Raw genomic sequence first — 16199 nt, 5'->3', positions numbered from 1 at the left:
CACAATTAAAGTAGCTAGGTTTACACAGAAATGAAAGTATTTTATAATCATGGTACAAAATCACACTTAAGTGGGTTATCCAGGACTTTTATCTTATTTGTATATGTGGCTAAGAAATTACAAGCAGGTAGTTGCACAGACGATATCTGACAGCTCAGCCAGTGATTTTCATTTCATCTCATCTTCGACTTAATTTCACCTTTTGTCCACAGAGCAGCTCTTTCTCTTCTGCACTGCTCTGTCGATGGGGCATCACTGTCATAACTCACCGAGTGTCATAATGTCTACTGGCCCTATTCACACTGCAGAGTCTAATACGTCACACTATGGTTTTCCTGGTGCTTTTGAGTTGCACAGTCAGACTCGGGCGTTGACCATTTGTGTGCTTATTAGTGATCAGTCTAGCAGGAGTTAATTTCTGCTAGCCTGTGGATTGCTGCTAGGGTCACCAGTTACGGGAGATCTATCACAGGTGCCTCCCCCCTTTCAAAGATGGTGGAGCCTATTCCCCCACACCGATTATAGCTTAATTTGCGATACCAGTCCTTGTGCGGTGGTGATCTTGTTCTGCAGATCTTCTGTGCGTTATTTGGTGTGTTGTGGAAATATTCTTACTCTCTGTTTATTTCCTCCATGATTTTTTAATTGCTTCTGTGCACGTATTGTCTTACCTCTGTGTGTGTACAGTTTGAGTTTTGTTTGTCGTCTATTTGTGCGGGAGAAACCACTCCTTTCTCTGCCCTCTCCGGGGGTGGGGGAGAGGGTGTGTTGACCAGGGCATATCTTTGGAAACAGGGACAACAAGGGCCACCCTAGCCTTAAGGCCAGCGTGAATGACCCTGTTCCAAGTTACCTCATCACATCCCTTGACAATTGACATCTGGCAATGCACAGTTAGGCAGTGGAGAACCGGCTGTCAATCAGCATGACATCGGCGGAAATGCCTCATCAACAGAGAAGCAAGAGAAGATGCTGCTCTGTCAACATGACATCAGGAAATCTCAAAATCGCTGGCAGTGGTTGTTGTCATGCAAGTAGTTAGCTACTACCTGCCTATTAGGTCTTAACTCTATGCGAAAAATAAATAGTCCTTGGATAACCCCTTTAAGCTAATCATTTAAATTTTGGTATATCTTTGGCAGAATGACAGTCTACAAGTAACCTAAGTCTTAAGGTCCAGTCACACTAAGCAACTTACCAGCGATCCCAACAACGATAGGGATCGCTGGTAAGTTGCTAGGAGGTTGCTGGTGAGATGTCACACTGTGACGCTCCAGCGATCCCACCAGCAACCTGACCTGGCAGGGATCGCTGGAGCGTCGCTACACGAGTTGCTGGTGAGCTCACCAGCAACCAGTGACCAGCCCCCAGCGCCGCGTGGGAGATGCTGCGCTTGGTAACTAAGGTAAATATCGGGTAACCAACCCGATATTTACCTTGGTTACCAGTGCACGGAGCTACACGTGCAGAGAGCAGGGAGCTGCGCACACTGAGCGCTGGCTCCCTGCTCTCCTAGTTACAGCACACATCGGGTTAATTACCCGATGTGTCCTGCAGCTACATGTGCACAGAGCAGGAGCTGGCACTGACAGCTGAGAGCGGCGGAGGCTGGTAACAAAGGTAAATATCGGGTAACCAAGGACAGGGCTTCTTGGTTACCCAATGTTTACTGTGGTTACCAGCCTCCGCAGAAGCCGGCTCCTGCTGCCTGCACATTTAGTTGTTGCTGTCTCGCTGTCACACACAGCGATCTGTGCTTCACAGCGGGACAGCAACAACTAAAAAATGGCCCAGGACATTCAGCAACAACCAACGACCTCACAGCAGGGGCCAGGTTGTTGCTGGATGTCACACACAGCAACATCAGTAGCAACGTCACAAAAGTTGTTCGTTAGCAGCGATGTTGCTAGCGATGTTGCTTAGTGTGACGGGGCCTTTAAAGTAACCTATATACCTTGTAATAACAATTTAAAAAAGGTTAATTGCCAGTATTGTTGTAAACCAATCTGTGCAGGAAAGCAAACCTATTTTCTTTATTGAACTATGCCAAATTTCAGTTTTTGAACTTTGCGCTACAATTATGTTTTTGGGTGTTTAGGCGCACTTAAAAATGGACCTGACTCCACGTCAATAGTGACCAGTTTGTGCACTTATTTAGTTTCCGCTGTTCACCTAAGTATTCCATTTTTTTTTCTTTTTTTTTCCACCTGATATATAGTTTCTGAGTTCTTGTAATCCATACATTGAATAATACCTGTAGGACACCCATCTCAGATTCATATCAATAAAGCAAGGTTTTAGTCCTCCTGGACTAATTATTAATATAAGACACCTCAAGAAAATCGAATAAACTGCATTATAAAAAGAATGTAAAAATGTAAAAACGCTCCCTTGTGGTTAATTTGGCATATAAAAACCACATGCACTTTGTGTCTCCATTTTACTTTTAATAATTGACCATCAGAAAGTCTGCAGTGTACTCGAACACAGTAAAGTATATTTGGTATAGTGGTCCTATCACTTTCATTCTTTATGAAACATAAAAGTATAACAGCATTACAATATTATAATCTGCACTAGAATGTAATGTATTTACATATATAAATGGCACATAAATATAGATATTTAATTCAGTAGATTGTGTAGATTCTGTATCCAATATTTTCATGGGATACTGTTTTCCGGGGGCTTTTCTGTAACATGTAGTGGGCGCCAGCACTCCAGAGGATAACACGTATTTATGTGGGATACAGGTATTTGGCTTGTCTCGGGGGAGCTAAATCCACTGACACTTCCTTCTGAGGAACCAGAACTGGCAGCTGAAATAAACAGGAAAGAAGAAAAGTGAAAGTTGTAGAAAATGAAAAAAGGTGACAATGGAATCACATCATCCACTACACCGTGTGCAGAATTATTAGGCAAGTTGTATTTTAGAAGATTTATTTTATTATTGATCAACAGCTATGTTCTCAATCAACCCAAAAGACTAAATATCAATGCTTAATATTTTTGGAAGTTGGAGTGGGTTTTTCTGGATTTGGCTAACTTTGTGCAGGTAAATATTACTGTGCAGAATTATTAGGCAACTTAAAGCCAAATATATTTCCATCTCACTTGTTTATTTATACCAAGTAAACCAATATAACTGCACAAAATTTAGAAATAAACATTTTTGACGTGCAAAAACAAAACCCCAAAAATGAGTGACCAATATAGTCACCTTTCTTTATGATGACACTCAACAGCCTACCATCCATAGATTCTGTCAGTTGCTTGATCTGTTTACGATAAACATTGCGTGCAGCAGCCACCACATCCTCCCAGACACTGTTCCGAGAGGTGTGCTGTTTTCCCTCCCTGTAGATCTTACATTTTATGAGGGAGCACAGGTTCTCTATGGGGTTCAGAGCAGGTGAACAAGGAGGCCATGTCATTATTTTTTCATCTTTTAGACCTTTACTGGCCAGCCACGCTGTGGAGTAGTTGGATGCATGTGATGGAGCATTGTCCTGCATGAAATTCATGTTTTTCTTGAACGATACCGACTTCTTCCTGTACCACTGCTTGAAGAAGTTGTCTTCCAGAAACTGGCAGTAGGTCTGGGAGTTGAGCTTCACTCCAACCTCATACCGAAAAGTTCCCACAAGTTCATCTTTGATGATACCAGCCCATACCAGTACCCCACCTCCACCTTGCTGGCGTCTGAGTCGGAGTGGAGCTCTCTGCCCTTTACTAATCCAGCCTCTGGCCCATCCATCTGGCCCATCAAGAGTCACTCTCATTTCATCAGTCTATAAAACCTTTGAAAAATCAGTCTTAAGCTATTTCTTGGCCCAGTCTTGACGTTTTATCTTATGTTTCTTGTTCAAAGGTGGTCGTTTTTCAGCCTTCCTTACCTTGGCCATGTCCCTGAGTATGGCACACCTTGTGCTTTCTGATACTCTTGTAACGTTGCAGCTCTAAAATATGGCCAAACTGGTGGCAAATGGCATCTTGGTAGTTTCACGCTTGATTTTCCTCAATTCATGGGCAGTTATTTTGCGCCTTTTTTGTCCAACACGCTTCTTGCGGCCCTGTTGGCTTTTTGTCATGAAACGCTTGATTGTTCGGTGATCACGCTTCAAAAGTTTGGCAATTTCAAGACTGCTGCATCCCGCTGCAAGACATCTCACAATTTTGGACTTTTCAGAGCCCGTCAAATCTCTCTTCTGACTCATTTTGCCAAAGGAATGGAAGTTGCCTAATAATTAAGCACACCTTATATAGGGTGTTGATGTCATTACACCACAACCCTCCTCATTACAGAGATGCACATCACCTGATTTACTTAATTTCTAGTTGGCTCTCAAGCCTATACAGCCTGGAGTAGGACAACATGTATAAAAAGTATCATGTGATCAAAATACTAATTTGCATAATAATTCTGTACACAGTGTATAATGGGGGTGACAGTTTCTTTGGACATGAATTGTGAGTTTTGAGCAATGACTAAGAGTTACTCCATTGCTGCTCCATTACTGTCTTTAGTGGGCTATTGCATCCATATTCCAGCATTGGAAGCTGATGATCACCAAGATTAAAGTGGTTGATTGGCCTCAGTAAATTTATGTGACTGCAGCTTGTCAAATCATGGCAGAATCTGGTGTGCACACTCCAATGATTCCCCTTTATGCCCCATGTGGGTGAGCAGTCACGTGACCACATATATGTGAGTTGCACACTTGCAATTAAGTGTCGATTAGACTCCTGTGATTCTATCAATTCTCTTCAATTGAGATTGGCCAGGTAAGACTAGTGGGCATGTGGCCACAAGAATGCAAATTGAATAGATGTGGTCATGTGACTTCACACCGACAAGGGGAATAAAGGTGAATCATCAGCGTGTGCACATCAGACTGTCATGATTTGACATCCTGCAGTCACATAGATTGACTGCAGACTTTTCTTCTGAGGTTGGACAAGCCCTTTGATGGGTTAACCTACCTCATTGTTGACTATTTGTAGCTAAACATGCAACATTGCAACAAAATTACTCATGTAGACCTGTCTTTTTGCTATATACTTTTAAAACAATCACTGAATTATAAGACTACACCAAAGCAATATAGTTTTTATCCAATTTCCACATTGGTTATGCAATGGTTCTTTTAGTAGATTGTTTTTCTAATAGGTCTTTTAGACTCACTCAGGAAAACGTTGGGCTCCTTATCCTGGGAGGATTCTGCCCTACAGCATCTCCACGGCTGCTCAGTCCCAGGACATCCATGAAGTGGGCTGAGAGAACCCCGACCAGATGAGGTGGAGGAGCATCCTCCAAGAGATACAGCACTGCTAGCACTACTTCGAGAGCCTACTGACATAGAACGAAGTGGTGTAGGGGATGTTGGGAATGGTAGCGCAGTAGAAGGAGAAGAACGAAGGTTTTCATCTAATACAGAAAGAGAAAGAAGCATTAATGGAGTATTCTCAAGTTTGGAACGTTATCCCATGGAGTAGTGGGTAACTTCCTGATCATTGGGGTCCAACCTCTGGGATCCCAGCGGATCCTGAGAACCGGGGCTCTTAAGTGCCCCATGTGAAAGCAGCTGTGGTTGACCATGTGCATTGCTGCTCCATTCATTCTTATAGGAGTGGTGAAGAACAGCACTCGGTTATCTCCAGTGGTCCTTGAAAGAATTCATGGAGCGGCAATGGGCATGATTGTCCACAGCTCTCTTCTCACAAAACTCTTCAGAGCCATGGTTCTTGGGATTGGTGGGGGTCATAGAAGTTGGATCCTCAGGAAATTAACACCCCTATCTTATGAATATGGGATCGTTTCCAAAAATAAGAATACCCCTTTAATGAATAAACAAAAAAAAATCAATTATACATGAAATTCACACAAATGGTAAAATCCAAAGCCATACTAATTTATTTACCTCCATTGCCAGTCAGGGGGATGGCTCTACTACTGATTGCAGCCTCACTTGGTTGGATGTCAGTGAACGGCTTACATCCCAAACCAGAGAATGCTCTTTCCTGCCTGCGCATTTCTACAGAAGAAATATAAAAACTTAAGCACATGGAGACCACAAGACATGACAAATGGTTTTCTTGTGACATTTGTTAAACTGAGTGATGATCTTCTGTCATGTGAATATCAACCACCATCTTGCTGTACAGGGTATGCTCAATTTTCCAAATACATATCAAGATTAAATTACATTAATTACTATATGGACTCAGTCAGGACAGGACTGGTCATAGGGAAAATCTGGCAAATGCCAGATGGGCTAGTCCGGTTATGGGCTGTATCAACTGCAACACTGTTAACAGTATCAGCGTCTTCAGGTTGCGGATACTGTTAATAGCATTGACGGAGCACAGAGCCGCTCGCTAGTTGCTTCTTCATCTCCGCTAGCAGGCCTCAAGATACTTCCGCTCTACGGCCTGCTGGAGGCTGACACCACACAGGCAAAAATCGGTTGGCATGATGACATCACTAAATTGCATTGCCTGCATATCCGATTGCCTGCCGGAGTAAGTGAAAGTATAGAAGAAGAGACAGCAGCTGGGTAAGATGAGTATAAATCTTTTATTTTTTGTGGGCTGTGGTGAACATAATACTTTGCGAGGGATCTAGGGTGACTATACCTTCTCTGTAGGGTTTGTGGAGCCATCATAGTAGGTGGACAAATGTGGGAACATCATTCTGTGTGGGGGCATCTTTCCGGGCATCATACTCTATGGGGGCCATGTAAGAGTTGATGAGAACACTTAGGGGTACTTTGCACACTACGACATCGCAGGTGCGATGTCGGTGGGGTCAAATCCAAAGTGACGCACATCCGGCGTTGCTGTCGACATCGAAGTGTGTAAATCGTTTTTGATACGATTAACGAGCGCAAAAGCGTCAAAATCGTATCATCGGAGTAGCGTCGGTCATTTCCATAATTTCGGAAAGACCGATGTTACGAAGTTGTTCCTCATTCCTGCGGCAGCACACCGCTGTGTGTGAAGCCGCAGGAGCGAGGAACATCACCTTACCTGCGTCCCGGCTGCAATGAGGAAAGAAGGAGGTGGGCGGGATGTTTATGTCCCGCTCATCTCCGCCCCTCTGCTTCTATTGGCCGCCTGCCGTGTGACGTCGCTGTGACGCCGCACGACCCGCCCCCTTAGGAAGGAGGCGGTTCGCCGGCCAGAGCGACGTCGCAGGGCAGGTAAGTGCATGTGAAGCTGTCGTAGCGATAATGTTCACTACGGCAGCTATCACATGATATCGCAGCTGCGACGCGGGTGGGGACAATCGCGCTCGGCATCGCTACCATTGGCTTGCGATATCGTAGTGTGCAAAGTACCCCTAAGAGGCTTAAGTAGTGTAAAAATAGCTACAGTAAGTGCCACATTAGATCTCACTCACCATGTCCTAAGAAGTAGAGACATCTGCCCTTTTGTCACTGCACTAATATGCCATGATATGACTTCTGCTGTTGGGTTTCTTGATTTCTATGTACACCCATGCACAGGGGCTTTAGTATTAGGATGCACAATAAGGGGGTTATGGGAGAGGGAGTATTATTATTAGGAAGCACAATGAGGGCATGATGGGGTATTATTATAAGGAGGGACACATTAATAATAATAATAATAATAATAATAATATCTTATATAGTAGTATTATTGCAAAAATTGGTCTTGTAGTAAATTTTGATTTCCTCCAGGCAGGGTAATGTTAGTAATAGATACCCGATCTTCTCAGGAAGGGTGAGGAGACAGTATGGCCCTATATGCTTTCAAATGCCATGGCTCAATTTTCTTCTCAGTTTACTGTGGTTTCAGTTCAGGTTGCGTTCAATGAAAGATTGTTACATCTACGCTGGTATTCCTGCTTGGTGCTGATAGATTTGAAAGGAGTTAAAATGTATAAAATATTTACTAGGAGTTTTCGTACGGTGAGCAAGTTTATATTTATTCTCTTATACTGTATATTATTATACAATATTAGTATCGGCACCTCAGACTCTTTTTTTTCCGCCTTCCATCGTCATTACGTGAAAAGCAAGAGAACATAATTTTGTGCTGCCTTCCCACTGTCTTCTACTGCGGGATAGGCTTGGTTTGCTTATATGATAAATACACCTCTAACTTGTCAGGTAATAGTTTTCTGACATTAGCGCCACTTGCTGAATTGACACGTTATATTTATTCTAGTAAGATATACTGTGTACTTTCAAATGTCTTCAATATAATCCACTAACTCCTGGGACAGCAACAAAAAACATGTCGGATTGTTCAGTAATACAGCATCCACCAGTATAAGCCAAAATGTCAAACTCTGGTTACATTGACAGTAAAATAATTTGTTAGCTGGAAGCTCAGCTAGATAGGTATTAGCAACAGTAACACCTGGTTCAAATATAATTAGGAAATGAGATTTGAAGTCAAAATGGCCAATACTGATCTACAAGAAATTCTCAACTCCTTTATAGGATTTTCTACACTATAGTAGGTGCGTTGACTTCTTTGCTTTGGGCATGGGTGGTGGGAGTATATGATCATGGCGCTCAACTGACTTTAAGAACAAACAACTAGGATACACAACATACACAACGCATGGTTTACCTCGATTTTTAATTGCCTGGTCCCACAGGATCTTCTGCAAATCCCCAGTCCAGGCTTCCTTAACATCAGGAGAAGGAGCTTGAAAAGTGTATGTGTCTTCCAATTTTCTTCTTCGAAACCAGATCTCAAAACAGAGCCCACTGCCTCCTAAGCTGTGAGTGAGGCCAATCTCAGAAGTCTAAGTATTAAAAGCATGTTAAAATCAAATAATTCAATAAGTAACTAACTAAGATGAAAAATTGAGACTCTGGAGATATCTGACAACCCCCCCCTCAGGTAATAAAAGGTGGCCTTTCCATAGTCTACACGAGTCTCCTGAAGAAGAAAGGTTACCATGCTGGCATGAGAAAATTTCACAAAGTAAAGATGGTACAGGTCTATAAGATGTTCAAGTGAAAATTTCTGCTTTTATAATAATATATCCACTATTAACACATTTAAAACTATGTTAAAAGAAAAAGGTTTTGATACCGTGTTAGCCAGTTGAAAAATAATTGATTGCTCTCAGTGAAAGAAACAAAATTAAAATTTTGTAGTTTTGATACCTTTTAATGGCTAACTAAAATAAAATAAAATGATGTTACAAAGCAAGCTTTCGAGACATCTCAGGTCTCTTCATCAGGCATGGTATAACAAAATATCTGAAGAAACACAAATATATACATAAACAGAGCAGAGGGATAGCATAAGAAAAGGACATTTAAATAAACAAACACTGAGCTTATAGAGTGAATCCTTAATTAGCTTTGATTAGTGGTGTGAACATTTTATTGTCCCAATATCCATGTAGGATCAGGAGCAGACCTCTCAGATTTTGTAATGGGGTGCGTTAAGCTGGTGTCACACATAACGACGACGACAACGACGTCGCTGCTACGTCACCATTTTCTGTGACGTTGCAGCGACGTCCCGTCGCTGTCGCTGTGTGTGACATCCAGCAACGACCTGGCCCCTGCTGTGAGGTCGCCGGTCGTTGCTGAATGTCCAGCTTCATTTTTTGGTCGTCACTCTCCCGCTGTGACACACACATCGCTGTGTGTGACAGCGAGAGAGCGACGAAATGAAGCGATCAGGAGCCGGCACTGGCAGCTGCGGTAAGCTGTAACCAGCATAAACATCGGGTAACCAAGGGAAGACCTTTCCCTGGTTACCCGATGTTTACGCTGGTTACCAGCCTCCGCTCTTGCTGCCAGTGCCGGCTCCTGCACTGTGACATGTGGCTGCAGTACGCATCGGGTAATTAACCCGATGTATACTGTAGCAAGGAGAGCAAGGAGCCAGCGCTAAGCAGTGCGCGCGGCTCCCTGCTCTCTGCACTGACATGTAGCTGCAGCACACATTGGGTTAATTAACCCGATGTGTGCTGCAGGAGAGCAAGGAGCCAGCGCTAAGCGCGGCTCCCTGCTCTCTGAACTGTGACATGTAGCTGCAGCACACATCGGGTTAATTAACCCGATGTGTGCTGCAGGAGAGCAAGGAGCCAGCGCTAAGCGCGGCTCCCTGCTCTCTGAACATGTAGCACAGCGACCTTATGATCGCTGCTTCTGCTGTGTTTGACAGCTAAGCAGCGATCATAACAGCGACTTACAAGGTCGCTGTTACGTCACCGAAAATGGTGACGTAACAGCGACGTCGTTGTCGCTGTCGTCTAGTGTGACACCAGCTTTATTTGTGACCAAAAACACTGCATCTTTGTGGTTAGCAAAGATGCAATGTATGAACATAGCCATAAAGGAATTTGTCAAATCAGTGTGAGTACAGCAATGCTAAACTTGTATTGCTTTTTTTTTATAATAAAGTGAGAAAAAATATTTAGAATGTGTAACTTTTTATTTTTCTAAAGATGAAGCCATGTAGTGCTTCTATTTTGTGGGGTGAGCCGACATTTTTAATGGAACAAGTTTGAAGTACATACAATTTTTTTTTTATCACATTTTATTGCATTTTATAGGGAGGTGAGCTGAATAGTGACTAGCGTGCTTGCCACAGTTTGTTACTCAATCGAGCCTGCAGCATCGGAATTTGAAAATCCTGAAGTTTCCCATTGACTTCAATAATACTCAGTACTCAAGTAGCGTCGGAGAAACCTGAAGCTCGATCGAGTAACGAGCAGTGATGAGCACGCTCACCCATCATTAGAGGTAACCGAAAAAATGCAATTATGGCATTTGGATTTATTCCATGTTTATCATGTGGGTTCATTAATAGGGATGATCGAATACCTCAAATATTCGGCTTCGTGAATATTTTCCGAATAGGTCGCTGCTATGCGAATATTCGATGCACAATGTAAATCTATGGAAAGCCCGAATAGTTCCGAATAGTTGTTATTCAGGTTTCTCATAGACTTACATTGCGCATCGAATATTCGCGAATAGTCGAATAACGGCGACCTATTCGGAAAATATTCGCGAAGCCGAATATTTGAGGTATTCGATCATCCCTATTGATTAACTCTACATTTTGATAGATTAGACTTTTCCTGACATGGTGATACCAGATATGTTTATTTTTTTATTTCCTTTATTTTTAATGGGAAAAAAATTTGGTTATTTGAATTTTTAAAACTATCTTAAAAATATATTTTAATTTTTTTATTTCACCCTTTTTAGGGGGCCTTAAATTGTTTGATTGTTTGTACTGTATTGTGCAATACCATACTGCTACAGTTTATAGTGAAAATGATTATATTTATGGCTGAGCTTCAAAGGAGTACCAAGATGGCAGTCAGTAGGCCATGTCTGCCATAGTAACCAATTGTACCTTGCAATCAAATCAGGGGGGCTGGTTGTAGTGTGTACGCTTGAGCACCGGTGTGTTTCACTTAAATTCTGCAGTCATGTCTTAATGCATGAAGGGGTTAAAGTGTTGTTGGTCATTACGAATGATAGTGTCATGATCCAAGCCTGTATCAGCCGCTGTGGATTATTTCACTCAGCATCAGCCTGGTCATGTCACGGGTTAACTCCTCCCTGCGTTGCTCCAGTTTCTGGGATGCTATATCCTGGCCCTGCACCTCCGATTCAGTGCCAGTGATAGTTTATGCTTTGCAGCATATGTTACTGGCTCTGGTGAGTTACCTGATCTGTCCTGCCTCCCACCTACCTTGTTCTGACCCGTACCCTCCTTCATTCTTCCAACAGTCCCGGTCCCTGAAAACCCGCTCCTGTCTACTGTGTACCCTTCCCTGTCTGTGTTATCCCGGTCCCAACCTGTTTGTCCTCCACTTTTGTTTGTACTTGAACTTCCCGGCATCTGACCTGTATCCACGTTCCTGACTCCAGCCTCCGTCTCTCCCTTCTGCTATATCTGTGACTTCTCAGCTTCTGACCCTTGGCTATCACCTGATCACGATTTGACTATCCCTGTACTACTGTTGAGACATCTTGCTGCTGACCTGGTTTACTGACTACTCTACTGCCTTCTGTTGGTTTTCCTGCTAACTTCACTCTGAAGCTACACAACTTTTAACTTCAGTGTCTCCCTTAGTACAGTCCGACAGATGACCATTATGCATTTACTGAAAATGAGGTCAAGACTAGAATAAAATCCTTCTCAGCCACTTCTATTCAGATTTTAGTTAAGTGGCCAAAATATTCACTTTTAAGATAATGGGAAAATTGATATCTATGTGTTATGAAGATGAAGGTTCTGAGATTTCTGTGATTTTATTTTAGATAACTTGAGATTTTCTGGGATGTTATTTTAGATAACTTGAGATACATACAGTGAATGCTGAATCTAGTGATGAGGATCGGAACAATTTAGATTACCTTGAAGGACTGCTTATACACATAGGTCTCTTTTCCTGATGCAGTCTTTTTGGTTTTGCTAAAAAGAATCAGATCCTCAAACAGAAAAACCCTTCTTAGGCACTTTCTCTTTCTGTAGGAAATTACAAACTCCCCTTGGCGCAGTAGTCGGCCTTGTTCCTTTAGGTTAACCTGAAATATATGGTAGATAAATGAAGAGAAGGTAAATAGAATAAATCAGTGAAGGTAAATGTATCAACTAAGATCCTACAATACTAAGGTCATCTACGCTTAAAGGCCACTTTACACGCAACGACATCGCTAACGAGATGTCGTTGGGGTCACGGAATCTGGCCTAGTTAGCGACGTCGTTGCGTCTGAAACGCACAAACGACCGTTAACGATCAAAATAACTTACCTTATTGTTGATCGTTGACACGTCGTTCTATTCCCAATTATCGTTGCTTTTGCAGGACGCAGGTTGTTCGTCGTTCCTGCGGCAGCACACATCGCTATGTGTGACACCGCCGGAAGAGGAACATCACCGTACCTGTGGCTGCCGGCAAAGAAGGAAGAAGGTGGGCGGGATGTTCCGCCCACTCATCTCCGCCCATCCGCTTCTATTGGGCGGCTGCTTAGTGACGTTGCTGTGACACCGCACGAACCGCCCCCTTAGAAAGGAGGCGGTTCGCCGGCCACAGCGACGTGGCTAGGCAGGTAAGTACATGTGACCGTTCTTAGCGATGTTGTGCGCCACGGGCAGCGATTTGCCTGCGACGCACAACCGACGGGGGCGGGTTCTTTAACCAGCGACATCGCTAGCGATGTCGCTGTGTGTAAAGTGCCCTTAAAGGGAACCTGTCAGGTGCAATATGCACCTAAAACCACTAGGAGTTTCTGGGTACATATTTCTAGTCCCTGCTTAACTGTCCCTGTATCTAGTAGCATGCATAATGAGATTTTAAGAAAAAGTATTTCTAAAGACCCTTTATGATATGCTAATGAGGCCAGCGACTAGTCGCAAAGGCTTTAGTTCCCCTGCTAGTCTGCCCTCTTAGCATGTTAGCACACCCACAGGGACGTGCTAACATGCTATTCAATGCTCATTGCCCAGTATCATCGGCAGTGACACACGTACCTGTGTCCATTGTCACCGCCTCAGACACCAGGTTAAGATCAGTGAGCATGATCAGACATCCCGGCACTTCTGGTCATGCGCACTAGACCTCTCTGAAGCTGGGACACGTACACCTGGCTTCATAGTGCGCATGACCAGAAGTGCTGGGACTTCTCATGATGCACACTGACCCTAAACCTGGCGTCGGAAGCAGTGACAACAGACACAGGTACACAAATCACTGCAAATGACGCTGGTCAATGGACATTGAATAGCATGTTAGCATGCCCCTGTGTGCTAGTCGGGGGAAATAATGCCCTTAGTCTAAGGAACTTTAGAAATACTTTTTCTGAAGATCCCTTTATCTATGTTAGTGTATATTGGGACAGTTAGGCAGGGATTAGCAATATACACCCAGGACTGCTCGTGGTTCTGGATGCATATTGCACCTAACAGGTTCCCTTTAAGTCTGGAAGAACATTACATTTCAGAGAAATAGGAAATATGCCCCATCTTTAGCTATATTCCTTACGTCATACAGCTGTCACATTTATATTGAAGGACTGGCTGATCATTTGCATCCTCCTAATGATTTCAATATTCTTTGGTTTGGCACATGGACAGATAATTATGCAGACAGAGTTACGCCAAAAATGATAATTATATACAAATATGTCACACAAATATCAATACATACCCACTGGGAAGAAATGGATAAATATAATTACAATAATTTCTGAGAGCACTGGGGCCCATTCTTATAGAATATAGTATCAAGAGCTATGCTACAAAACGTTCCCCTCACAGCAGATCATGCATTTCTTATCATACTATGTATCTGTTTTGGCATCATTGGTTAACTACAGCAAATTGTCATTTGAACGCGGTCACACCACCATGTACATCTCCATCAGATTTGGGATTGTCCTGTTCTTTATTAGTTGCCTTGGGTATCCTTCTCTTTACAAGATTTACAAGATATCACATTTTGGCTTCAAGCTTATGCTCATGGCTTCATGTTCAGATCTTAAATCCGACTCCATGCTCCATAAAATAAACCACTATACCAAATAGATTGGGTTCCTGTGAATACAGATCCGTAGGCCGCGGGGGATGGTTCCGTGTTTGATGTAGTTGTCTATGAAACTGCTATAGTCATTGATATTCATGAGCTCTGACTATCCTCAACCCCATCATTGATTGGCTGCTTTCTGCCTATAAATAGTGGTTTGGGTGGTGATAGATTAAACCTATCACTAAGCAGAACTGCAGAATAAAACATTAATTTTATTAAAAGTACGTGAAGGAGCCCAGTAATTGAAACATTGTTGGAATCAGGGACTCCATTACTATTTGTGCTGCTCTCAGATTAAGAAATATACACCTTGTGATAGATCCCTAAAATTAAGACAAGTAATTTGGGTCGGATTTTGTTAGCCACTCGCAGCTCCCCAACTATAGGATGTCACAGTATTATTAGACATCAGCTCCATGCCACAGTTTCTTTACCCTTGGGTCAAGATCCCATAACAGGCATTTGGCAGACAGTCATCATCTATCCTCCACCGTTAGCTGTTAGGAGGTTCAGAAGTGTAAAAAGTATTGTTGCAAAACTGCTGCCCCATGTGTTCAAGGAAGGGTGCTATGGTGCAGTACTTAATGCACCACTCCAGAGTTTGTTTTTCAGCTCTGGAGTGGTGCTTTAAATCTAAGTCCCCTGCCCCTTGTCCCATACTTACCCTTCAGCGTTTTCATCCTTTTTTGGTGCCTTTTCCAGTCCCGCGGTGCAATTTTGTGCCCTTAACGTCTGACTGGCCGTAAGTGAGAAGTTACATCCCAGGCTTTCTGTGCAAGTCTATGAGAGCCAGAATGAGGCTTTCATAGAGTTGTATTGATCTGTGACCTCCGACACTGGAGCAGCCGGCAGGTCACAGAGTGCTGGAAACAGACAGGAGCAATGCTGAAAACAGATGAAGATGCTGGAAGGGGGGTATAAGACAAGCTGTGAAATAAAAACAACAACCTGGAGTGGGGCTTTAATCTAAAAACCTGAGTTAGGTTTGGATGAAGATTCACTCTCCCTATCAGTGGCGTAACTACAGTCTGATGGGCCGCAATGCAGAGTTTGAGCCTGGGCCCCCCATCCTGGGCCACTTCCTGGTATATATGTGACGCGCCCAGGGGGTCTCAGGGGGTTTATCGTCACCGAGTCGGTGCAGAGATTTGGGTTTTCACAGCAGCCAGGCCCGGTTCCGTGACCCTGGCGGTGTCAATAAATGGGTTAATTACAGGGAGAGAGTTTGTATTTGTGATGCCATCTGTGGTGTGCGGCTAACATGGGAGCCGCCGCTGCATGGGTGTCTCCTGGGGCTGATAGTAACGCAGCTCAGATGATACAGCTCTCCACAGGCAGAGCTAGGCCCCAGGGCGGATGGGAGTAGTAGCCCACTATTAAAGGAGCACAGGGTTGGAGGCGAACGAGGAAAGAGAGCGACACAGGGATTGCAGTCAAAGTTCTTTACTCACTGTTGTATGTCCCTTAGAAGCATGACATGTCAGTATCCACCTTTGGAGTGCCGGGGTTCCACTGTGATGGGCTCCAGCTGATCTCGGGTACCTCGGAGGATTAGACCGGCGCACCTTTCTGTATATCCTTCCCTGGTTGTCTTCCTGCGCTGACCTCTCCCGCCTGTCCTTCGCCAACGCTCACAGTGCCCTGAGCCAGT

At 43.5% G+C, this 16199-nt stretch overlaps 1 protein-coding gene across 3 annotated transcripts in view; it reads right to left on the bottom strand.

Annotated features, from left to right (window-relative positions):
- Positions 1–2439: 2439 nt before the first annotated feature.
- The window catches only part of KIAA1755 (KIAA1755 ortholog), a 137488-nt gene continuing 123728 nt past the window's right edge, over positions 2440–16199 (bottom strand). For all 3 annotated transcript variants that reach the window (XM_075349806.1, XM_075349805.1, XM_075349807.1), the window contains exons 17-21: positions 12378–12548; positions 8605–8782; positions 5922–6035; positions 5186–5428; positions 2440–2819 (exon numbers count right to left, since the gene is read on the bottom strand). In XM_075349806.1, coding sequence (XP_075205921.1) covers positions 2665–2819; positions 5186–5428; positions 5922–6035; positions 8605–8782; positions 12378–12548 — 861 coding nt within the window. In that variant the 3' untranslated portion in view covers positions 2440–2664. The remainder of the gene's footprint in view (positions 2820–5185; positions 5429–5921; positions 6036–8604; positions 8783–12377; positions 12549–16199) is intronic.

The sequence above is a fragment of the Anomaloglossus baeobatrachus genome, chromosome 5 (genome assembly GCF_048569485.1).
Source record: "Anomaloglossus baeobatrachus isolate aAnoBae1 chromosome 5, aAnoBae1.hap1, whole genome shotgun sequence".
In the NCBI taxonomy this organism is placed as follows: Eukaryota; Metazoa; Chordata; class Amphibia; order Anura; family Aromobatidae; genus Anomaloglossus; species Anomaloglossus baeobatrachus.
This window is presented reverse-complemented; position numbering and strand designations above follow the sequence as displayed.